Genomic DNA, 25,287 nt, shown 5'->3' on the forward strand with positions numbered 1-25,287 from the left:
AGCTGAGGGGGCTCAGCAGTGCTACCTTCAGTCCAACTTCTCCAGCACCGAGGGCACATATACCAGGCTGAGCTCGCTGCCGAAGTTGCAGACAACGGCAGCATTGTCCAGCACCAGGATCTGGCGGGCAGGCTGGGACTCACTGTCCTTCCCCAGGTAGACAGTCTGTAACAGGTCCCCGTAGTTCAGGTCCCAAAAGGAAACACATCCTTGGCCACCAGTCACCAACAAGCTGTCTGAAATGACGCCCAAGCTCGCGCCGCAGCCCAGATCCTAGAGGCGAAGCCGGGAGAGGCTCAGTCACGTCCCAGCACACCGGGAACCCCGCATCCCACCTGCCCACCTGCTGAATGGAGTAGAGCTTGATGCCCATGCTGCGGTCCCAGATGCTGATGAGGTCATCCAGGCCGCTGCTGATGACACAGGAGGTGGTACAGGTGAGGGATGTGACATCTCCGCGGTGAGCAAACATGTGGCCCACCCGGCTGCCGGTCAGCACGTCCCACAAGCAAATGGCACCATCCTGTCCTCCACTGGCCAGCACCATGGTCTGGGGAGGGAGCATCTTGTTGGCAAGGGTGTCCCCGGGCCCTGGCTCCAGTAAGCTGCTCAGGCATGGGTGGTTGGCTTGGCCCCTTACCTGGTCAATATACACTGTGGTGATGGCCCCTGAGTGGCCTTGCAGGGTGAAGAGGCAGCAGGAGTCCTCCAGCCGGAACACCTGGGGCAGGGAAGGGTGGACACTGGCCCCTGAGGCTTCCCACAGTTCACTCAGGCTGGAAGTGCCGCCACCCCTTCCCTGACTGACCAACACAGCTGCCACTGCACTGAGGGGCGCGGCACGCAGGACTCACGCGTAGCGTGTGGTCTTGACTCCCAGTCACCAGCCGCCCGGCGGCGGCCTTGAGGGCGGTGATGGGCTTCTGGTGTGCGCAGGGCACGGTGTGGGTCAGGCGGCAGGCCACTGCCTCGCTGCTGCTGTACACGGGAGATGAGGGGCCACTGCCCCGCCCTGGGGCCCCTGAAGACAGCAGGCCAGGTGAGGGCCTCTGTTCTGCAAACGCCTGCAGCTGCCACCCAGTGCCCAGACACCACCTCTGCCCCAGCCTCTGACCTCGGAACTGCAGGGGACTCAGGGCAGCATGGGTCTCCAAGGAGAAGAAATCCAGGGAGCCATTGAGCCGAGCAGCCACAACCCTGTAAGAGAGAGCAGGGCAGCCCTCCCTGCCGAGACTGGAGGCGACCAAAAGGCCTGTCCCAGAAGGCGCCCAAGCAAGCACACCCTCCATCATCAACCTCTCTCCTAGAGCAGGGTACAGGGTCCCCTGAGAGTGGTCAAGGGAGAGATGTACATGGCAGTATCAAGAGCAGTTGGGAGGCTGAGACCAGAGGATCACGGTTCGTAGACAGCTTCAGCTACTTAGTGAGGCCCTCTGTAACTTAGTAAGGCTCTGTCTCAAAAAATAATAAAAATAGCTCGGAGGTTGAATGCCCTCTGGGTTCCATCCCGACCCACAAAAAAAGACACACTAGTGAGGTATTCCCCTGCGTAGCAGGAGCTACAGACAGATGCGTAGAGGGGACACATCTGAGGAAGAAGCAGGACCTGGCATAGGCCCAGGTGCAAACAGCAGGGAGGTGGTGTCTACCCCAAGAAAGCAGCAGTGACCTAAACAGGGCCTACTCCATTTCCTTTTCCACAAAGAGATTTTCTTTGCCCCAACAATTCCTAGGCACAGGCTGGCAGTGGCCCCAAAACACCACACGTCTGCAGCCTCCACCCATGAAACTTCACAGCAGACCTAGGGGGTACAGGAGTGTGGCTGGTCAGCAGAAGCCTTGAGGGTCAGACAGCTTTCCTTAGAGCTGAGAAATCCCAACATTAGCAGAGAAGATGCCACCCGGGGGGGGGGGCGGTGGCACCAAAGCAGGGCTGAGCCCCCAGGGGCCGAGTGCAGAAGTGCTGCAGAGCAAGAGGGAAGGGCTGGCGAAGTCAAAGCCACATCCAGCAACCAGCAAGAAGCTCTTAACCAAGCAGTTCTCAAGATGGCGCTCTGCAACTGAGACCCAGAAGGGTCAGATCAGGGAGAACCTGACTTCAGCAGGGTGACTGGAAATGTCTACTTCTGATGTCAGCACAGCTACTGGGCCAGGAAGGGGAGTGGAGCCCCACTGGCTGCGGCCTCTCACCTGCGGTCTAGAAAGACCAGCGCGGTGATGCCGGAGGAGCCGTCCTCACTGCTGCAGCAGAGCGAGCCCTCGATGGCGTCCCACACCTGCAACAGGAGCCATGAGCACATGGTGGGCAGGCCTGCGACCCCCATGGGTGGCCACACCCACCTCCAGCCGGCCACTACTCCGTCCAACCACGATGAGGCTGCCCTGCAGCTCCAAGCTCCAGATGGAGCCGTCGGTGCCAGGGGCCCAGGCCAGGGAGGAACAGTCCTTGTCGAGTGGGCCCTCATCCTCCGGGACCGGTGAGGGCGGGCGCGGAGCCGGCAGGTGCACGGCTGGCAGAGTCTCCTCAGGGTACACCCGCTGCACCAGACGGCCAAAGTCGTAGCCCCGGGCGTCGCGAGCCCTGCCACAGCCTGCTCGGTGCCTTGGCTCTGGCTGGGCAGGCTCTGCAGGCTGCGCTGAGAAGTTGGTGTCGATGAGGCAGGTGAGGTCTGGCTGGTCCCCGAAGAGTGCTGGCGGGATGCCCCGTGGGCGGTGCCGCAGGGGAGGGCTGTGCCCCTGCAACTCCGGGCCCGCCTTGCCGGCCCAGCCTTCCTGGGCCTCCTTTGGGCTCCCACAGCTGTCCCGGCGCAGCCTGCGGGAGGAGGATGCTGAGCCTTTGTCAGGGGGGCAGACAAGGGATGGGAAGGGACGGCCCCCACCTACCGCGGGCGTGGGATGCGCGTGATGCAGTCCCCGGTCTGTGCATCCCAAACGCACACACGGCCCGCCAAGCAGCAGCTCACCAACAGCATGCCATCGCTGGCCAAACACTCTATGTCCTGCAGACATGGGATGGGCATGCAGGTCAGTGCCCGCCTTCCCCTCACAAGGACCCGCGCCATGCCACCCACCAGGCGCTCACCATCAGATGGCCGCGCAGCACCAGAGGGAGGATCTCCGTCTCCGGAGGCGTGTAGCCATAGTCGTCACAAGGCAGCTCCCCACGCCGCCGCCGGCCGGGCCCCACGCCAGGCTGGCCATAGTTGCGTGGGCAGAGCAGGCGGTAGAGGCAGAGCAGCAGGAGCACAAGGGCCACACCGGCTGCCAGCCCCAGTGCCGCCACCCTGCAGGCAGAGCAGAGCAGAGCGAGGGCCTGAGCTCCAGGCCCCAACCTGCCCGACCCACCCAGCTCCCGTACTCCCAGCCTCACTTGTACAGGGTCCCATCGCCGTGGGTCTGCGCCCCGCCTGGTGCCCCGGCTGCCCAGAGCCCTGCAGGCCTGGGTCCTGGGGGCACCCAGGCCCTGCGTCCGTCCTGTGGGTGCCGCCCCTCCAGAGCCTCCCTGGGGTTCAGGCGCAGTGTGACTGGGATGACCGGCAGCAGGCTGATGTACCTGAAGGCACGGGGTGGCCTCAGTGGGCACCTCCTAGGGCCCTACTGCCGTGCAAGCATGACCCCTCAGCCCAGCCCCAGTGCCCTCCCAGGGCCTGCATAGGTGTGCCAGGGAAGAAGGACCTGCAGTCACTCCCCAGAGCAAGGGCCCTCCAAGCCATGACTGCCGGGTGCTTGTCCTGTCCCTCTGGTGGGATCTTTAATTTGAAACTCAGTGCAGAATTGAGGCCAGCAGTGACGCACTCACCTCTTGGCCAGTGTGATATTGTAGTAGCTGAAGAGTGTGGGCCAGTGGCGGAAGGACAGTTTCCTCCAAAGCTCCTCATCCTCTGGCCCCCAGGTCACCTCTGGGGCTGGGCTGTCATGGGCGCCCTCTGCCGCACCCGCAGGCTCTGAGGGCTCAACTAAGAGTGTCTGGTTCTCTGGCAGCTTAGGGGCATCAGGTGGGAAGAGGGGGAAGGCAGGGTCTGGGTGGCTGGCAGGCAGCATGGCACCAGGCGCGGGCATGGGGCCCAGGGCACCCTCTCCCAGGGGGCTCTGCTCCGTCACCTGGGCAGCGAGGTAGGTGCGCAGCCCCGCCGGGTCAGTGTACACCAGGATGCCGATCCACACAACAGTGCCAGCCTGCAGGGGGTGTGATGCTGACTGGGACCTGCCTGTCCACTCCCTCCACCTCCTCAAGCCCTGACACCGACCAGTGGAGGGGCCTGGCTTCCTGGCCTGGTGAGCGCTGCACTTTTCTGCCCCCACCTGGACCTCCACTCCCAGGCCAGAGGACAGGCACCCCAGGGCCTCAGGCTCACTCCCCACTCCCTCCAGCTCCTTGGCGAGGCACTGCTGCCCGGCCACCCCAAGCCAGCTGGTGATTTACTTCACCCAGTATTTTCTGCTGCAGCCAATGAACCAGAGCCTGAGGACACGTTCCACAGAGCTCTCCTCAAAAACTGCCAGGCATAGAGCAGGCTCCCAAGTCCAGGCTCATGGGGCCACAAGGGCCTGAGGGCAACCCAGGGAACCAGTGCCAGCCCCTGCAGGCTGGGCGACAGGAGGTACCATAATGAGGCGCTGCGCCAGGCGGGTGCGGGCCAGGAAGTAGATGACACGCAGTCTCTTGGGGAGCCGCAAGTTCCGGAAGGAAGATGGCTGCAGCGTGATGGTGTGGGGTGTGGACAGCCTCACGGCCAGCTGCCTCTCGTGGCGTGCTGGCCGCCCCCCAGGCTTGGTCGGGGGCAGGCAGGCCTCAGGGGGCAGCCGCTTGTTCAGGTCCGCTAGCTGTGGGCAGTGTCAGGCCTGAGTGCTGTGCAGAGCCCACCTCCCCGGGTCTGCACCCCTCACCCCGCGCTCCCAGATGGGCAGGGAGGGCTCGGCCATCCTACCTCCATCCGACGAATGTCGATGGACAGGACAGTGGTGAAAAACAGCATCTGGAGGAAGAAGTCAGACACCAGGCCCACAACAGCGAAGAGGCAGAACTCCTGAGCAAGAGCGTGAAGAGCGCCGCATGAGAGCCTGGGAGGGACCAGTGCACGGCCCTCCCCACAGGGCAGCTCAGCCCCACCCGCTGTCTCCAGAGGGCAGCAAGGGAGGCTGCTGTCCTCCTTGGACAAAGGCCTAACCCAATTCAGGAACCATTCGGCCCACCAGCCTAGCCGGAGCCCAGGCCTGTCCTGTGTCAGGGCTCTCAGGACATGTGCTGCACCAGCGAAAGGAGAGAGGCTCAGAGGGATTCACCCCATCCTAGAACTGAGAAGGGCCATATTCCAACTCCCCATGCCCATCTAGAGATGGACTCTTTGGCGATTCATGTTTTTCTCCCCTCCTGACTGAGAACTCTGGCAGAACATCACGGATCCCCACTTGGACCTGGGGAAGGCCCCAGCACTGCACTGCACCTGAGGAAGCCTGGAGCCCTCCTGGCTCTCTGCCCCTCCCCACCCTCAGCCTGAGGAGACAGTGTTGCTCTCCCTGCCATTCTTCCCTGAATGCTCAGAACAGACTCCGCCCTGCAGCTGAGGGTGGGCACTGCCAGAGGTAGGACCCAGGGGCAGCAGATGGTTAGGAGCTGGTTCAGGGCCCACACAGAGAAGCCGGGACTGGACAAGCATAGCCAGCCACCAGCCTCGCATGCCCCCCCGGTGGCCTGCACTGGGCATGCAGGCACAGAGATCAGAGAACGGGGCCTGTCTGGCCAGGCACCATCCTGCAACCAAGCCGGGGAGCACCGAATCCTCGCAGCCAACCATACAGGTATGCCCTGCCCACTGCTGCACAGCTGGAGCTGCAGCTGGCTCCAGGCTCACCAACCCACAGGCCCAGGCTGTACCTGAATGGCGGGCACAAGGGTGAAGTAGCCAATGAGGATGATGCCCAGCTCAGTGGCCATGTTCTTCATGATGGACCAGCTCTCACTGCTCAGGCCTGCGGAGGGCGACAGGACCTCTCATGGTAGCCTGGTCCTCAGAAGGTGTGGGCCCAGGCAGCCATTTCTACCTGGTGCCAGCACCAGACTCCAAGGGTCACCCCACACACACACTGCCACAGAAAGGGGCTTCAGCGGCCCAGAGTGTGTACAGAGAGCTCAATGCCCCCACCCTGCTGTACCCAGTGTCCTGGGGCCTGCCCACAGCCCTACCATCACACTGCAGCTGACAGGCTCTAAACTCTGAGGGCAATGCAGGCTTGGGGCTCCGCTGCCTTACCTTGGGCAATCCGCAGCTTCACCTCGAGGTCCACTGGGGTGGAGACCACAGACTTGGTGAGCACCAGCACGTTCTCCAACCCAATAACCACCACCAGGTATGGGAAGATCTCGCTGGGGATGAGGAAGCAGGTGTGAGGGGCGGAGCAGAGCAGGCTCGCCCACCTCTGTTCTCAAGCAGGTCCAGAGCCTTGTCAAGGGGCAGCACCCACCCATCTTTCCCCCAGCATGGGAGGAGGCCCCTGGGGAGCAAATGTGCCCCATTACCATGACCCACACGCAAGGCCAGCAGAGCCACCAGAGCTAGGCGGGAGCCAGACACCAGCCTGCAGCCCTCTGCTGAGGAGCTGCGTCTGCAGAAGACCAGCCATCTACAGACGCTCTCTGCCAGCTGAGCTGCTGCTGACACACCCCAAGCAATGGAATCCAGGGAGCACTATGGGAGGGCAGGCCCAGGAAGGCCCAGGAGGACCACGGAGCCACTTCTGTGGAGTGCTTGGTCTCCAGTGCCGCAAGAAATAAAGACAGAAGTCTCTTTTACTACCACCAACCCAACATGCCAAGGCTGGATATGCGACAGAGTGTTAGCAACACTTAACAAGCAGGCAGACAGGAACGGGCCACAGCTGAGGAGCCCAAAGCCAGGCCAGAAACAGGGAGAGGCCCCCCGACTAAGATCCAGAGAGGAACAGCAGAGGAAGGGACCATCACTGAAAGTGACAGGCCCTCTAGACTTCACCCTCTGTAAGTGAAAGGAAAGAAACACCCTTCCGTAGCATAAGCTACCAAGAAGCAGTGTATGTGTGCACAATACAAACACAAAACACACACGCAAATACATGTTTTTGTTTTGTTTCTGCAGTACTGGAAATGGAACCCAGGGGCATTCTACGTATGAGCTACACCCCCAGCCCTATTTTTTTTATTCCTAATTTTGAAACAAGGTCTAAGTTGCCAAGGCTGGCCTCAAGCCTGCTATCCTCCTGTCTCAGCCTCCCAAATACCGGGATCACAAATGTGTGTAACCACACCCGGCATGTTCTACATAAAATCACATGAGCAAATACACAAATGTATGCACACAGGTACAAATACAAACCACAAGCTTAAAGGAAAAGAATATTTGCCTCTGAAACATCAAAGACACCAAGGTGAAGAAATGAAGACATGCAAGCCTCCCATCCTGGGACGGCCAAGTACCCCGCTGCACAGGCTCTCAGCCAAGGGCGCGGTGGAGCATGCTGGAAACCTACCCGCCATTGAGCGTAGGCGTCAGGCCGAAGAGAGTGCAGAGCCCCACAGACATGAGCAGAGAGCTGAGCACGGTGACCACGGCGGCCAGGGCCAGCCCCCACTTGGACTTGACCATGTCGATCTTGCCTGGAGGGGAGAGGTGCAGTCAGGACAGCACCACCCCACCCAACCCCTGCCCCCACCTTTTTCTGTGGTACTGGGAATTGAGCCCAGGGGCATTCTACCTCTTAAGGCACACCGCCAGCCCTATTTTTATTTTAAGACAGGGTCTTGCTAGGTTGATGAGAGTCTCACTACTTGCTGAGGCTGTCCTTGAACCTGTGGTCCTCCTGTCTCAGCCTCCCAAGTACTGGGATTACAAGTGTGTGCCACCATGCCTGGCTCCCTGGCCCCCACTTCAACCAAGGAAGGAAAGGCACCTAATAAAACCAAAAGAAAGGGTCCCATGGGCTTGGCACACCTTTTGGGACCCCATCCAAGGCAGGGTCTTTCTCAGAGAATTGAGAGGAGCCCTAGGCCCACCCATGCCCCTGAGGCTCTACTACGAGTAAGGCTGTGGCTTTGGGGGCCACGAGGCATGCTGGCCTTGTGATATCATGACCCCATGCCGCCTCCAGAGGCAGGGAGCGCGTGAGGGACCTACGCGTGGAGAAGTAGATGTAGGCAAACAGGATGATGTAGGTGGTCACAAGCGGGATGAGCTCCGCGACACCGATCTCCTCCTTGAAGTGCACGTGGACCAGGCTCTCTGCCCGAAGGCTGCAGTTGGGGCTGGGGTGCAGAAGCATGAGGCGGGCACGCAAGCTGCCCAGAAACCTGGAGACAAAGAAAACCCGGGGGGCTGGTGGAGACCTCCTTCCTCCACAATGAGTGGGAACCTCCCTACGGTCTCCAGGGGAGTTGTCTCTGAAACTCCCCTGCTCCTTTCCTGACCTACTATGCCACTCTGATTACAAAGGCCCAGGAACGCCTCTGTTCTGAGGCTTAAGGGAGACAGGACACCAGGAAAGACTCAGCTGCCAGGCCATCCCCTTTCAAACACAGCAGACAGACCCTGCAGCGTGACAGAAATGACCCAGGTTCCCCAGGCGTTCTAAGCCTGACTCACAGGGATACGCCTCCTGTCACAGCTGAAGCCCCACACCTTATCGCCTTACTTGGCATGGTAGTGCCGGAAGACCAGTGTGATGGTGTAGGAGACCATCCTCCTCCTCGTGTAGAGGCTCACCCCGCTGTACCTCCCAGGAACGCCGAACAGCAGGTCTGCAGGCAGAGGCCAGCGGGGACTGAAAAGCAGGACAACCACCAGGGCCCTCCCATCCCACACTCGGAAGTAAGGGCAGCTGATTCTGCAGAGGGCCCATCCCAGCAGAGACGATGCCCAGAGCCTCTTCACGGGACACGGGGCCTGACCAGGTTACCCTTGAGTGTGGCTGAAGTCTGCAGCGTCTTAGGCTCGTGCTGGTGGATGGTCCCAATGATGTCGGGGTCAGCATGGAAGCGCTCTCGGTCATTCTGCCAGAAGTTCCCAGGGGACAGCAGCAGGCAGCCATGCTCAGGAAGCAGGTTCCGAAGTTTCCTGAGGCCTGGCAGGAGGTCAGTCACCTGCAGGCACACGTCCTCCAGGCTCCTGGTCCCAGAGCTGTGGGACAGGATGGGATGCTGCATGTTCCCTGGAATCCCAGAGGGCCCGATGACCAGGCCGGCAGGAGAAGTGCTTGTAGGTGGCCAACCACCCTATTGTGTGGCCTCCTGGCCCTGAAAGTGCAGGAGGAACCCAGAGCCTAACGCCTCCAAGGAGAAGGAAGCATGGGAAGCACTGAATACTGGCCACAGGGGCGGCCAGGGAGTAATTCAAGGCTTCATTTCAGTCACCAAAATCCTCGTCAAAGCCAGACAACTAACACCAGGCCATGATGCAGCCTGCACAGCAAGTCTCTCAGCAGAGCCAGCCCTGCACTCTTCATTCTTACTTTCTTTTTTTTTTCCTTGTAGTGCTGGGAATTGAGCCCAGGGGCATTTTACCTCTGAGCAATACCCCCAGCTCTATTTTTTTATTTGTAGTACTGGGGCTGGAACCCAGGAACATTCTACCTCCAAGTGATACCCCCAGCCCTATTTTTTATTCTTTTTATTTTTTATTTTTTTGATGGTCTGGGGATTGAACCCAGAGGCATTTGACCTCTGAGCCACACCCCCTGCCCAGTTTTTTATTCTTTATTTTGAAAGAGGTTCTCACTGAGTTGCAGAGGGCCTCACTAAGTAGCTGAGGCTGTCCGCGAACCACGATCCTCAGGTCTCAGGCTCCCAAATGCTGGAATTACAAGCGTGCACTACCATGCCCGGATTATTCTTTATTTTTTGAAACAGGGTCTCACTGAGTTGCAAGGGCCTCACGAAGTAGCTGAGGCTGGCCACGAACCTGTGATCCTCCTGTCTCAGCCTCCAGAGTGCTGGGATTACAAGCATGCGCCACCACACCCAGCTAGTGCTCTCTCTTAACCCGGCACTTATTCGTCAGATCTCAGCTAGGCCAGAGATAGGCCCCTGGATGCTTACTCTGCCTGACCTGTGCCATCGGCAGGTCCAGGAGAAAGGTGGCCACAGTCAGCCCTCGAGTGCCCAGGAAGTCAGAGATGGCTGGCTCGCTGGAGTTAGGGCTGACTCTCCCTTCAGGACAGACTGAGATCCCTGAGAGCGTACCTGTCTCTCAGCACGTGGTTCCGGATCTCCTCTACCAGCTGGAATGCCCGGGACAAAGGTGAGCGGAACACATCCACTGCCAGAAGGTTCTTATGCCAGGGAGAAACGGAGGATTTCACAAATATCTGCTGGATGTAGGCCACTGGGGCACCCACATACTAAAAGAAATGGGTGGAGCAAGATGGTCAGCTCAGCGGGAAGGAGAACCACGGCCCACAAACAGAAGAAGGGCCTACAGACAGAGTGTTGCGGGACAGGTGGCAGCCAGCCACAGCCTACAGGCTGACCAGGGCCAGGCCAGCCCTCGACCCAGCTCCCAGTACTGTCGTCTCTGGCTGGTAAAGCCTGAACATTCATGATCTGGCCCTCTGGGAACATGGCTGCTCTGTGTGAGACCACAAGCTACCCCAGGATGGAGCCAGCTGCATGGGGCCACGGGCTTCCAAGTGAGCCCCAGTGTTAGATCCCTATGCTCCACCTGCAAGCGCTCTGGACCCTCTGGGCTTTGCGCCCTCCTGTGCAGACAGTGTCGGCACTCTTCCCAAAGCATTGAGGCTGGCACACATCTCACTTGTGTGTGCACACATGGGCGTGCCTTGCCTTCCTGCCCAGATTGGGATTCCTCCAGCACCGTGGGCCTCTAGCCGGGCCACACCTCTTGAGGCATAGCACAGGCGGAAGAGCTCCGGCTAGGGCACGGGGAGGCGAGGCCCGGCACCTCAGGGCCCAGTGCTCCTCAGCCTGCTGCGCTTTCCCCCTCCTGTTCACAGAAGTGACAAGCCCCTCCCTCCTGTCCTGCAGCGCTGGCTGGGCGGGGCTGAAGGAGGGGCGGGCTCAGCAGCAGGCGCTTCTTTAGCGGGTGCCCTCCTGGGTCCCACCCCCAGCATGTGTGGGGCTGAGGCTGCTGGCGCCATGCTGAGAGGTCAGTGGGGCTGACCAGAGGAGACAACACTGAAAGACGGACACCTTCTGAGGCCCAAGGCCCAGGGCACGTGGTGGGTCAGGCAGCCCTGCCCTAGCTGAGTTCATGAGCCTGAATACGCCCTTGTGGCTGCTTTGGCTTGGGTTGACTTTCTGCTCCTGGCACCTGAGACTGTCCCCACCACTCCAATACTGCTGCAGTCTCATCACAGACCATCGAGGGCGGGAAGGTAGCTGACCACTGAGAACAGGACACCAAGGCCTGTCTCTATCCTGCAGGGAATAGGGTGCTGATCAGGAAGGAAGCGCACCATCCTGATCCTGAGCTGGCAGGTCACCCCGTACAACACTCTGTCGCCATCCCAGGCCGACAGAGGATACTCAGGGAAGTGCTCACAAACGAACCACCCTGAAAGGCATATTACCCACCTGTGCGCACCATCAGGCCTGATGGCTCTTTCAGTCAGGAAACATCCACAACCAGGCTGCCCTGCAGGGACCTGGAACCGTCGGTTCCGTTACAGAGCAAAAGCACATCACCAGGCTCATGAAGGCAGCACGTTGACCAGGAAGGCCTCACGGTGAGCCTGGTCAAACTGGGTCGTGGTGCCCAGCACAGACGGGTTCTGCTGCAGAACTGAGCCCTGGCAGCATCGGGCATGCTCCCTGGAGCCTTGCAGACTGGGTCCCAATGGAGCCAGGCTATGCACTCCCTGCCGACATCATGTGTGGTGGCTTACACATGCCTGTCTTATAGCTGTGTCCCTACTCTAGCAACAGGAGCGTCCTGCTCGCAGCTACCTGCCTGCTACATTCACTGAAGCGGAAGCAGGCAGGAAGGTGTCACCGCTGCTGGAAGGAGGCACGAGAAGAGCTCTGCTTCCCGAGCTCGGCTTCTCCTCCTCCAGTGGCCAGCACCAGCCTGTGGTGCACAGCACAACAGAGAAAGGGCAGGCACTGTGTCCACCCCACAGCAGGTGGGATGTCCAGAGGCAAGCTGTCCAGCTTGCATGAGTCCCAGGTACTAATCACAGAGCTATACTGTGTGAGGACCCCAGTCTGAGCCCTTCAACTGGAGAGACACTTTTTTTCTCTCTCTCTCATTTTTATCAGTCCTCTGTCAATGAAAAGAGCACAATCCAGAGAAAGCAGCAGTCTAGGGTTGGGGCCCAAATGTTCTACTCCAGTGCTGGCCCACATGATCTAAGTAACAGAGGAACTTGACCACTCTGGGCCCAGCTTCCTTAACTAGGAAAAAAGATCAAAACCCTGCACTTTGATGTGACTAAACTGTGCAGATAAAACAGCTGTGAAAACATCATGGCATGCTGCAGGAACTGGGCAGTGCTGGGACCCTGGTGACAGAACACTCCAGGATGCTGGGGCAGGAGGGCGACCTCAAGGATGACCACAAGGCCAGTGCTTTCAGGACAGACACATTTTTGCGCCATGGGGTGTTTTCTTTCAATAAAGGTTATTCATTAAACATATAACTAAGGATCCCTGGTGCCTTTGCAAAGCTGCTGAATATGTGAATCCCCACACCCCAAGCTGAACGCTCTGCTCTGGCTGGCGGAACATGCACGGGCCAATCCACTCCCAGCCTGGGCTCTCCTCAGCACTGTGCTGAGCACCTACCCACTCCGGCTGCTCACTGGGCTCTCCTAGTTGGCGGTCAGAGTCCACGGGCGGGGGCGAGTAACCCTTCACTGGAGTGGAGAATTCCACGGGTCCTGTTCCTGGCAGGGGGAGCTTCAGCAGCGGGTAGCTGAGACAGATGGAAAAAAGAGGAGCATGAGGACATGTGTGTGCAAGGCGGCCTGCTGCCAGACACAGTGGCAGAGGGGCCTGGTGGCTGCAACCAAGTCCTCTCTGCCAGGAGGCCACCCACACAGAGTGCTGAAGCGTGCAATCCCAGATCAGAACCAGTCAGGCTCATAGTTGGGAAATCTCACAAGGAAGCCCAGCTGATAAATAAAAATGGTTAAATATTCTCAGAGACTTAAAGGCAACCTCCAAGCTATACCTCCAACCCTGTTTTATTTTTATTTTGAAACAGGGTCTCACTAGGTTAATGAGAGTCTCACTACTTGCTGAGGCTGTCCTCCAACCTGTTCTCTTTTTTAGAATAGATGTGTTTTCAAGCCGGGGGGTGGGGGGTGCATACTTGTAATCCCAGCATTCGGGAGGCTGAGACCGGAGGATCGCGGTTGGTGGACAGCCTCAGCTACTTAGTGAGGCATTCGTGGCAACTCAATGCGGTCCAGTTTCAAAAGAAAGAATAAAACTAGGGCAGGGGGTGTAGCTCGGAGGTTGAACGCCCCAGGGTTCCATCCACAGACCCCAAAAAATAAATAGATGTGTTTTGATTTTTTTATTTTGTGTGTGTGGTCATGGAGATGGAACCCAGGGGCCTCTACCTCCAGGCTACACCCCCAACCCATTATATATATATATAATTTTTTTTTTTTTTTTGGTGGTACTGGGGTTCCTGGAAACCCTTCTACCTCTGGGCTACACTCCCAGACCTATTTTTATACTTTTTTATTTGGAAACAGGGTCTCTTAAGCCAGCACGGCTGGCTTCGAACCTGCGCAACCCTCCTATCTCCGCCTCCCAAGTGCGGGGATTACAAGTGTGCGCCACCACACCCGGCTATATTTTATTTTAAAATAGGGTCTCCCTAAGTTGCTGAGAGCCTCACTAAGTAACTGAGGCTAACTTCGAACCTGTGCCATCCTCCTGTCTCTGCCTCCCAAGCGCTGGGTTTACAAGCATGCGCCACCACGCCGGCTCAGATGTGTGTTTTGGAATCTACTCATGCTTTCAGGCTAGGAACTGCTCTAAGGGCCGTGTGTGCTTGGCTCTGTAAATACTCCCTAGGAAGTGAGTACTATTACAATTTCCATGTTATTGAGGGAGCACAGAACAATTAAGTAACTGGCTGAAGGTCACCCAGCTGTCAATTAACTGAGCCAGGTTTTCAACTCAACCAGTCAACTTCAAAATCTGTACTCTTGAAATTGAATTGGAGATGAATACAACAGGAAAATCCCTTTGGGGCAATGAGCTCCTGCTGATGCTGGGTCACAAGCAGCACTGAATTTGGACACTTTATCTCTGGCAATCACTCTAAATCCAGGAGGTCTTTGCCTGTGGGATGGCTGAGGGATCTCAGAATGGTCTGCTTCTCACTGCCTGCTTCTCCCCTTCTGGACACATCTTCTTTTCTGGACAGTTCTGGGAGTTGTGTTACCAATAAGTGGGCACCAGTAACTTGTTGGTTTTCCTCAACAGCCATTCATTCAACAAATATTTGAGCATCAACTCAGGGCCAGACATTGTGCAAGACCCAGAGGTGAACAAGGCAGAGGAGACGGCCACTCTCTTTGACACTTACATCCCAGCAGGGGACAGGCCAGCAGGCACACTGGAGTGGGAGGCTTTGGGCCACACACACGAGTTCACTTGCAGCAGGGCTGGGTCTGTTACTCCAGTAGGAGCAGATCTCCTGACAGTTCCCATAACCCTCTTCATATCTAACCCTGCCCTGGGTCACCAGCCCCTGGGCTCCCTCGCCCCGGCAGGCCACCTCTGGCTCAGGCTATAGTCTCCTCTCTAGAGATCACCTGAGCCCTGAGGCTGTCCCCTCCAGGACCACCTCCACGCCCTCAGGGCCTGCCTGCCGCACTGTCCAGGGTCTCTTGACTCTCAGTAGCAGGGTTCTTTCTTTCCTTTTTCTGTGGCCATGCTAACTCTGCCACTGAGTTCTGCCCCAGCTGGAAGACTTCAAAGGCGCTCCCTCTCAGCAACAGGTGCTTTCTCAGTCTCTGTGCCCCAGAGAAGGGAGGAGCAGCCCACCCCTCCCCTCCTTCGGATGGTTTTTAATTAGTTAAACTTAGTTAACTTGATTTCAAGTCTTTACCTGGATGGCTTGTCCTTTACACTCTAGAGAAGCAGCCCAGTCTGTTCTCCATGAGTCTGCACAGCGCAGCCCTCTGCTGCCTTGCTGCTAGCACATCACATTTGTGCTTCACCGTCCCAAGGTATTTTATAATTTCCCTTCTGACTTTTTTTATCTGTTGTTTTAGACTGTGCTGTTTAACTTCCACATATTTGCAAATTTTTCTACTTTTCTTTTTTTTTTAAGATTTAAAGAAGTTTATTAAAAACATAGAAATACAGAAAATAGAAATACAGAAAATAGTTTCAGCCCCATGCCAAAATGGCATGAAGTGGGGAGGGTGGCCCGGGCCAACTCACCACTCCCCTCTACTTTTCTTTTTGTTACTGTCTTTTTGCTTAATTGGATGGTAGTTATTTTTTATTTTTGGTGGTACTGGGGGTGGAACTCAGGGGGTTTTCTACCCTTGAGCTATACTCCCAGACCTATTTTATACTTTATTTGGAAACAGGGTCCCACTAAATTGCTGAGAGCTTACTAAGTAGCTGAGGCTGGCTTTGAACCTGTGCGATCCTCCTGTCTCAGCCTCCCAAGCGCGGGGATCACAAGCGTCCACCACCATACCTGGCTCTAATTAGATGGTAGTTAACAACAACAAAAATTAGGAAGTATCCATCCCACAGTGCCTGAATGCCTGTGGGCCACTTGAGGAGAGCTGCTGTGCTCCAACATGCTGTGTGTCCACAGGTCTAGCTGCTCTGCGGTGGTGTTCAAACCCTATCTCCCACCGCGCATGGTGGCACACGCATGTAATCCCAGCATTCCAGAGGCTGCGACTGGAGGATCGCGGTTCACGGACGGCCTCAGCTACTTAGTGAGGCCCTCTGCAACTCAGTGAGATCCGGTTTCAAAATAAAGACTAAAAAATAAGGCAGGGGTTGTAGCTCGGAGGTCGAATGCCCCTGGGTTTCATCCCTTGACCCACAAAAAAAAAAAAAAAAAATCCTGTCTCCCCTGACGTTGACTGGTTGTTATATCCAATATTGAAAGTAGTGTACTGAGATCCCCAATGATTACTGTAGAACAATTTTGGGGTTATGTTGTTAGGTTTTGGTGAACCATTTATCAGTGTATCATGTACTTCTTTGTCTCCTGTGTACTCCTTGGTTCAAAGTCTGTTATCTGATAATATAATCATTCCAACCATACCAGCTTTCTTTTGATTTCTACTGGCATAAAACATCATCTATCTTTCTTTCTTTCTCTTTTTTTTTTTTTTTTTTTTTTTTTTGCGGGCCTGGGGATGGAAACCAGAGGCATTCGACCTCCGAGCTACACCCCCTGCCCTATTTTTTATTATTTTGAAACAGGGTCTCACTAAGTTGTGGAGGGCCTAAGTAGCTCAGGTTGTCCACGAACTGCGATCCTCTGGTCTCAGCCTCCCAAAAGTTTGGGATTACAAGTGTGCGCCACCATGCCTGGCTCGTATTCTTATATTTATTTTATTTTATTTATTTATTTATTTTTGGTGGTACTGGGGTTCCTGGAAACCCTTCTACTTCCGGGCTACACTCCCAGACCTATTTTTTATACCTTTTTGATTTGGAAACAGGGTCTCTTAAGCCAGTGCAGCTGGCTTCGAACCTGCGCAATCCTTCTGTCTCTGTTTCCCAAGCGCGGGGATTACAAGCGTGCGCCGTCATGCCCGGCTATTTTTTATTTTTGAGACAGGGTCTCCCCTAGTTGTCCAGGCTGGCCTCAAACTTGAGCTCCTCCTGCCTCAGCCTCCTGAGTAGCTGGGATTACAGGTACATGTCACCACATCCAACTGGCTCCATGTTTCTGAGGGGAAATCAGCTACTGATCTTATTGAGATTCCCCTGTGTGTGAACAGATGCCTCTCTTTTGCTGCCTTCGACAGCCCAGACTCAGTTGTGTGGAGGCAGGCATGAAGGCTGTTTCTGGCCAAGTCAGGTTCTGCTGGGGAAAGCCTTGCACAGGACCTGGGTGTCCTGACCCTAGGTGAGAAGTAACCTGGTCCAGAGCAAAGGAGCTGCAGGTACAACTCCATCACAAGATGAGGGCCAGTAGTACCTTCATATATCTGTACTCACCTTCCACATAGAAACTCCTCAAAAGTACACTGCCTACTCTAAACACAACCTGTTTCTCAGATTTAACACATTAAAGCACTCATGAGTCCTAGGGGTCTGAACAGGCCAGAGGAAGAGATTGAGGAGCCAAGTCCCTCAGCAACAGCCCACGGGCCTGAAATGCCGACCATGCAGCTCTTCTCCCCCTCGCCCTGGAGCCACATGGAACTCCTCTGGGCTCGCCCCACATTGCGGCCCCATAGGACACGTGCCTGCTCTCCTGGGCAGTAACTCACTCCAAGGCCTACACCACAGTTACTGCCTCCGGGGAGGTTTCTCCTCACAGTCTGGGTCGTGGCCTTCCTGTTGCTCACAACCAACTGCCTGCTCCTGTCTCACTGAGCACCTCCCAGTGCCGGCCACTGACTGACGAGCCTTCCAACCATCGCTTATTCAAGTTTCACCAAGAGCCAGCCAGGCACCCAGAAATCACCACCCTCCAACAACAACAAGACGGTATGTTAACACCACCAACCTGGCCCCAGTCTGTCCTCTTTGTACGTGTGTGAGTGGGGGGGGGGGGCGCACTGGGGATTGAACCCAGGGACATTCTACCTCTGAGCTACACCACCAGCCCTATTTTATTTTATTATTAATTAATTAATTAATTAATTTGGTGGTACTGAGGTTCCTGGAAATCCTTCTATCTCCGGGCTACACTCCCAGACCTATTTTATATTTTTATTTGGAAACAGGGTCTCTTAAGACATAGAGGCTGGCTTCAAACCTGCGCGATCCTCCCGTCTCCGCCTCCCAAGCGCAGGGATTACAAGAGTGCGCCACCACGCCAGGCCCTATTTTATTTTGAAACAGTATCTGCTAAGTTACAGAAGACCTCACTAATTTGCTGACAATGACCATGAATCTGTGAACCTCCTTTCTTAGCCTCTCAAGTACTGGGATTACAAGTGTGTACCACCACTCTTGGCTTCATAAAACTTCTTTCTTTTTTTGCGGGTCTGGGACTGGAACCCAGTGGCATTTGATCTCCGAACTACAACCTCTGCCCAATTTTTTATTCTTTATTTTGAAACAGGGTCTCACTAAGTTGTGGAGGGCCTCACAAAGTAGCTGAGGCTGTGCTGGGATTACAAGCGTGTGCCACACACCTGGCTTCGTAAAACTTATTTCTAAAAGTAGACTCTATCTTCTTACACTTTGGTCTTGCAGGGAAGAGGAAATGAGGCAGGCCTCTAAAATCTCCTGGCCTTTCTGGTCTCAGGGCCCTCCCACCCAGCTGCCCAGGCCAAGCACTTTGATCCTGACCCCTTGTCCCAGAGTCCATGGCGCTCAGAGCCCTGAGGGCTGCATCTCCAAGATGTCCAGACTCGCAACACCACCTCCATGGTTCCACCACTGTCACTGAAGGAAGAGGCTGCCTCGCCAGCCTCCCAAGTCCACCCCCCAATCACCTCCTTTACCCCCCCCTCAGGTGTGGAACTGAAGTCCACCGACCACACACCTTCGTGCTGTCGTGCCTGGACAGCCTGGGACCCAGGACAGCCAGAAGCTGCTTGTAACCCCTTCATCTGGGCATTTGGCCCAACATCCAGATGCAGGACCTATGCCTTGAGGCCTGAGGTGTTCTGCCACAAGGAGATGAGAGACAGGCCGCAAGGTTGAGAGTAGTGGTAGCAGAAGCAGCCCTTCACAGCAATCTGGGTCTAGGACTCGGCAGACAGTAGCCCGCGAGCAGTTTGAGGACTCTCGGGCAACTCAGTGACCCTCTCATTCCTCTCCAGCCTGCACAGGCAGCCAGCCCGTCTGGCACCGGGCACATTTCCCCTTACCAGGGCAGGTGTGGAGCAACCGCACCCTGTGTCTGGCTCAGCTGCTGGCGGGATCCCCATCAGACCATGGCCTAACCTTTAGGAAAGGTGAACAGACACCGCTTGCCACCACCTACTTCCTACAGGTTCCATCAGATTTTCCCAGAGAAAAGAGTGGTCACCACACCCAGGGCTAGGCAGGACAAACAGCTAGCCAGAGCTTACTCACAAGGTTCAGCACTGAGATTATTGGGGTAGCATCCTTGTTCTGTCACCGAAACCCGCAGCCTCTACCACAGCTCAGGGAAGAGGCACACCCTCAGCGCTGTTGGATGGAGTAACTCCACACTCGCCTCTCTCCTCCCAGTCTCCTGCCTCATGGAAAAGCACATCCCTCAGCCATCACTAGCCACCCTCCTCTCTGGCACTGCTGTTCACATCCCCGTGCCCTGAGGGTGGGAACAGGGTGAGCAAGCATCTTGCTGCAGCTCGGTAAGCTGCCGGACCTGAACAGGGACACTACAGGTAGCGGTCCTGTGAGTTCCAGCTGACAAAGCTCTCACCCTAGGAATAATAAAAGTAAACAATTAATGGGATCTGAAAATCTAACAAAACTGCAAAACACTGACTACCAACACTGTGTTTCTTTCGGAAAACCTGAGACTGGGCAGAAAAGCATCCCAGAACAGGAGGTGATGGTGAGGCCTATGTCCTTGGATCCAGGATCTCTGGCCTCCTGACCATCAAGTTGCAGAGTCTGGATTCATGTATAATTTTATCATTTATTTTTGTTTTGTTTTGTTTTGTTTTGGTGGTACTGGGGTGGAACCCAGAGGCTTTCTACCTCCGGGCTATACTCCCAGACCTATTTTCTATTTTATTTGGAAACAGGGTCTTACTAAGTTGCTGAGAGCCTCACTAAGTAGCTGAGGCTGACATCGAACCTGTGTGATCCTCCTGTCTCAGCCTCCCAAGCGCGGGGATTACAAGCGTGCGCCACCACGCCTGGCCTATAATTTTATCATTTAAAAAACAAACAAAAAAAAAAAAAAAGCAAAAAAAACCCGGGCATGGTGGTGCGCCGCGATTGGGAGGCAGAGATAGGAGGATCGCGCAGGTTCGAAGCCAGCCTTCTCTGGCTTAAGAGACCCTGTTTCCAAATAAAAATATAAAATAGGTCTGGGAATGTAGCCCGGAGGTAGAAGGGTTTCCAGGAACCCCAGTACCACCAAAAAAAAAAGGGGCTGGAGATGCCTATTCTCCCTGCTGGGCCCAACTGGTCACATCCACCACAAACATTATCCAACCACATTGGCAAGGACGGTGGCTTTCTGGTTTGGTCGGCCTTGGGAGCACCAGTCAGCACTCAACCTCTATGTCCCTGTTCTGAGGTGGCAGGCTCTGAAGGGAGGGACTGCCTACCTCAGTCTGGCACAGGGCTGGGTGTGTATGACAGCCACCTTAAGTAAAGTGGCTGTGTGCTGGCTTTGGGTTTCCTACTTGGCTTCTACTGCATTCTCTGTCCAGGCAGACCCTGCCTGGCCCTCTTTCTCAGGCTTCTTGTTTAGAGAGCAAACACCTTATGATGAAAGATGTCAGTGCCAGCATCCCCCAAGGGCATTCCACCATGGTGGGGTGAAGAAGGTACAAGTATGGGTTGGTCACAGGGACCAGTGAGCCACAGTGCTTCCTATTCAAGAACCCCAGGAGGCACAATCCCCTCCAAGAATGTCAGGACACTCAGTAAAGCGCCCACCATGCGTGACAGCACTGAAGACCCAAACAGTGGCGGCCAATGACTCAGGCTAGTCTCCGTCCTCCCAGCCCTCAGGACAGGCTCAGCCACACGCACTGGGGGAAGGAACACATCCACCCAGCTCTGAAGGGCTCTGGTAGTTAGACACTATCCTTACAGCACTGCTGGTCCAGCCTTCCATTCCACTAACCCACCCTGACTCAGGAGGTGTCGTCCACACGAGACCATGGCCAGCTCACAGTGTTGTGGCAGAGGCCCTTATGTCATATACCCAAGGGCAGTCTATTTTGAAACACTTGTGTGATATCAAATTACTCTTGAAAGTCAAGCCCCAACTGCGCCCTGGCAGCTGCAGCCCATACCCCACACCCCTGCCAGGAAACCACCTGTCTCCAGCCAGCTGCCTCATCCCTGGAAGACATATCTTTCTCTTGTCCTGCAGCTTGGGTGGTCTCTGTGAAGAGTGACAACAGTCACCTCTCCAACCTCAGCCCTCACCAGAAGGTGGATATAGTGACAGGGACTAGAAGTGCCCCACCAGGTGCTATAGAAACCAGACTAAGCAGCTGGGCATAGTGGCACATGGGGGCCCGAGACAGAGGGTTAAGGCCAATTTGGGCAATTAAACAAGACTCTCAGCAACTAAGACCCAGTTTCTAAATTAAAAAAAAAAAAAAAAAAGGCTGGAGTATAAGAGCTTAGAAGATGTTCCTGGTTTCAATCCATGGTAGCAAAAATTAAAAACTTTTTTTTAGAAATCAGAAAAAAGCTGGGCGTGGTGGCGCACCCTTGTAATCTCAGAATTTGGGAGGTTGAGACCAGAGGACCACGGTAAGCAGACAGCCTCAGCGACTTAGTGAGGCCCTCAGCAACTTAGTGAGACCCTGTTTCAGAATAAAGAATAAAAAATAGGGCAGGGGGTATAACTCGGAAGTCAAGGGCCTGGGTTCCATCCCTAGACCTGCAAAAAAAAAAAAAAGAAAAAAAAAAAAAGAATAAAATTCTGTAATGGTACCTAGCACTTGAGAGGATGAGACAGGAGGATAGTCAGGGTCAAGGCCAGCCTCAGCAATTTAGTGAGACCTATTTCAAAATAAAAATAAAGCCAGGAGTGGTGGCACACTTGTAATCCCCGCGTTTGGGAGGCGGAGACAGGAGGATCACGCAGGTTCGAAGCCAGCCTCTCTGGCTTAAGAGACCCTGTTTCCAAATAAAGATATAAAAAAATAGGTCTGGGAGTGTAGCCCAGAGGTAGAAGGGCTTCCAGGAACCCCAGTACCACAAAAATAAATAAATAAATAAATAAATAAATAAATAAATAAATAAACTAACTAACTAACTAACTAAAAAATAGGACGGGGGATGTAGCTTGGAGGTTCAATGCCTCTGGGTTCCAATCCCAGTAATGCAATAAAAATAATAAAATAATAAAAGAAAAGAAAATAAAAATAAAAGAATATAGGGCTGGGAGTGTACCTCAACTCCCAGTACTACCAAAAAAACAAAAAAAGGTATGGCCTTGAAAAAGAGAAATGCACTCCTCATTCATTGCATATAGCAGGCTGCTCTAAGTATCTTGTACAGTATGAGTTTAAACCCCAATACAACAATGCACCAATAAAAAAAATTAAAATTAAATTAAATTTAAAAACCACCAATACAACACACCAAGCCAGAATGGGGGCAGAGTAACAGAGTGGCCATGCACAGCTGCAGAGCCCTCAGACCTGGACTTAAACCCCATTCTAGTTCACTGGCTGGGTGGAACAGGGAGTCTCTATACTCCAAACCTCCTCTGTTCAATGGAAACATGTCTGACCACGTCCCAAGGTCCCCAGGGGGTGGCTGAGCTCCAACACAGAGTCCGGTGGGCACAGGGAACACTGCTCACCTTTCCTCTTGCTTGCTGCTGAGTGGGAACAGAACTGGACAGGAGGCTCTATCCTGGGCCGTCCTCCCACCACAGCACTGCAAACCTCCACATATGCCGGCACACAGTACTTCTGGAGACCGGAGCATTTTCCAGAGAAAAGGGCACCAGAACACAAGGTGCCAGTTTACCTCCAGCCCCTAAACTCAGGTCACCACCACCAGCCTCAGGCTTGAATGATGCCTGTGGCAGACACACAGAGAGGAGCTACAGCGCTAAGGGCTCCCATAGCTCCCCGCTGTCCCTGGCAACACGGCCTGGACCCACATGAGATGGGAGGCCTGCACACGAACACCTGACATGGCTACACAGTGAAGGAGTGGGTGTCCAGCGTCAGCCTGCAAGAGGGGCAGCAGGGCTGCCAGAGTGGACTTGGCCTCGCAGGTGAAGGCACTCGCTCACATCCACGCGGACAGGACACTGCCACTGCGGCAAATGGTGGTCGGCGGCCATGCCTCTCAATTATCTCACAGTTTCTTAGGCGTGCCCAACTTGAGCTGCTGCAGCCCCTCCTTGGCCCAATCTCAGTACCTGGGAGGCCAGAAGAAGAAGACTGCAGGTTCAAAGACAGCCTCTGCAATTAGCAAGTCTTTCCACAGCCCAGTGAAACTGTTTCCAAATAAGAAGTAAAATTGAGCCCACTGTGGAGGCACACACCAGGAATCCCAGTACTTGGCAGCTGAGTCAGGAGGATGACTGGTTCAAGGACAGTAGTGAGACTCTCATCAACCTAGCGAGACTTTGTTTCCAAATAAAGATAAAGCTGGAGCTGGGCATAGTGGCACATTCTTGTAATCCCAGCATTTGGGAGGGTAAGATGGGAGGATAGCAGTTTGCAGACAGCCTCAGCTACTACCTAGTGAGGCTATTTGCAATTCAGTGAGACCCTGTTTCAAAATAAAGAATAAAAAAATAGGGCTGGGGGTGTAGCTCAGAGGTAGAATGCCCCTGGGTTCCATCCCCATACCACAAAAATAAAAAAATAGCCAGGCGTGGTGGCACACACTTGTAATCCTAGCATTTGGGAGGCTGAGACAAGAGGATTGCGGTTCGCAGACAGCCTCAGCTACTTAGTGAGGCCCTTTGCAACTCAGTGAGACCCTGTTTCAAAATAAAGAATAAAAAACTGGGCAGGGAGTGTGCCTCGGAGGTCAAATGCCTCTGGGTTCCATCCCCAGACCCGCCAAAAAAATAAAATTAAATAAATTAATTAATTAAATAAGATAAAGCTGAGCCAGGCTTGGTGGCGCACGCTTATAATCCCAGCATTCAGGAGACTGAAACCAAAGAATCGCAGTTCGCGGTCAGCCTCAGCTACTTAGTGAGGCCCTCTACAACTTAGTGAGACCCTGTTTCAAAATAAAGAATAAAAAAATAGGACAGGGGGTATAGCTCAGAGGTAGAATGCCCCTGGGTTCCATCTCCAGACATGCAAAATAAACTTAAAAAATAAAAAATAAAAAAGATAAAGCTGAGCATAGTGTCACACGCTTCTAATCCCAGCATTTGGAAGGCTGAGACAGGAAAGATCACAGTTCGCAGACAGCCTCAGCTACTTAGGCCCTTTGCAACTCAGTGAGACCCTGTTTGAAAAAATAAAGACTAAAAAATAGGGCTGGGAAGCCGGGTGTGGTGGTGCATGCTTGTAATCCCAGCATTCGGGAGGCCGAGACCAGAGGATCGAGACCAGAGGATCGCTGTTTGTGGACAGCCTCAGCTACTTAGTGAGGCCCTCCTCAACTTAGTGAGACCTTGTTTCAAAATAAAGAATAAAAATAGGGCAGGGGTGCCCGGTGTGGTGGTGCACGCTTGTAATCCCCGCGCTTAGGAAGAGGAGACAGGAGGATTGCGCAGGTTCGAAGCCAGCCATGTTGGCTTAAGAGACCCTGTTTCAAAATTAAAAAAAAAAAAAATAGGTCTGGGAGTATAGCCCGGAGGTAGAAGGGTTTCCAGGAACCCCAGACCCACAAAACAAAAAAAAGTGCCCCAACTTTTTTTTTTTTTAAGTACTAGGGACTGAACATAGGAATGTTTTATGACTGAGCAATACCCCCAGCCCTTTCTATGTTTTTATTTTAAGACAGGATTCTCGATAAATTGCCAAGGCTGGCTTTGAACATGGGATCCTCTGAGCTGGGATAGCAGGTGTGTGGCACTGTGCCCAGCTAAGCATTATTCTGACACAGCGCAGTGATAAGAAGAAAGCTGAGGAGTCAGCAAGTCAGGGTCAGCCTGGACTAATCCTCTTTCTTTCTTTCTACCACAATCCTCCTATCTCAGCCTCCCAAGTCCTGGGATTAAAAGCATGCACCACCACCCTTGGCTTAACTAATTTCTTTTATTGGCTAGACAATAAGAAAAATGGAGCTCAGGCCCGGAGCTTTCCACTTGTCAGTTTCAATGAGCCCAAGATCCTAAATGTGCATAAAAAGCTCAAGGAGCTCTTGGGCTCCACAGCAGTTATGGTAAGGAAAGCTACTGACCCGAGACCTTGGTCCACCAAGTCCAGGGCATTCAGAACTCACCAGCAGGCTAAGATGCAGAGCCCCGTGAACAGGATGATGGGGATGGGGTGGGATGCGCAGAGAAGCCCGTGGCTGTAGAAGGCCCGAGATATCTTCTCACGTAGCCTTTCAGTCAGGGTCAT

The 25,287-nt window shown here is 54.5% G+C and overlaps 1 protein-coding gene across 1 annotated transcript; it reads right to left on the reverse strand.

Annotated features, from left to right (window-relative positions):
- Positions 1-27: 27 nt before the first annotated feature.
- SCAP (SREBF chaperone) lies at positions 28-25,287 on the reverse strand (the record flags this gene model as incomplete). The annotated part of the gene is made up of 22 exons (XM_080715164.1): positions 28-273; positions 344-550; positions 641-721; positions 855-1,012; positions 1,115-1,197; positions 2,191-2,276; positions 2,341-2,812; positions 2,884-2,999; positions 3,083-3,284; positions 3,371-3,553; positions 3,800-4,176; positions 4,606-4,824; positions 4,929-5,027; positions 5,876-5,970; positions 6,252-6,364; positions 7,504-7,630; positions 8,148-8,320; positions 8,662-8,767; positions 8,926-9,146; positions 10,208-10,365; positions 12,767-12,896; positions 25,166-25,287. The coding sequence occupies 22 exons, from the start codon at positions 25,285-25,287 to the stop codon at positions 28-30; spliced, it is 3,774 nt and encodes a 1,257-aa protein (XP_080571290.1).

This window comes from Muscardinus avellanarius (genome assembly GCF_963383645.1).
Source record: "Muscardinus avellanarius genome assembly, chromosome: 18".
NCBI classification, from domain to species: domain Eukaryota; kingdom Metazoa; phylum Chordata; class Mammalia; order Rodentia; family Gliridae; genus Muscardinus; species Muscardinus avellanarius.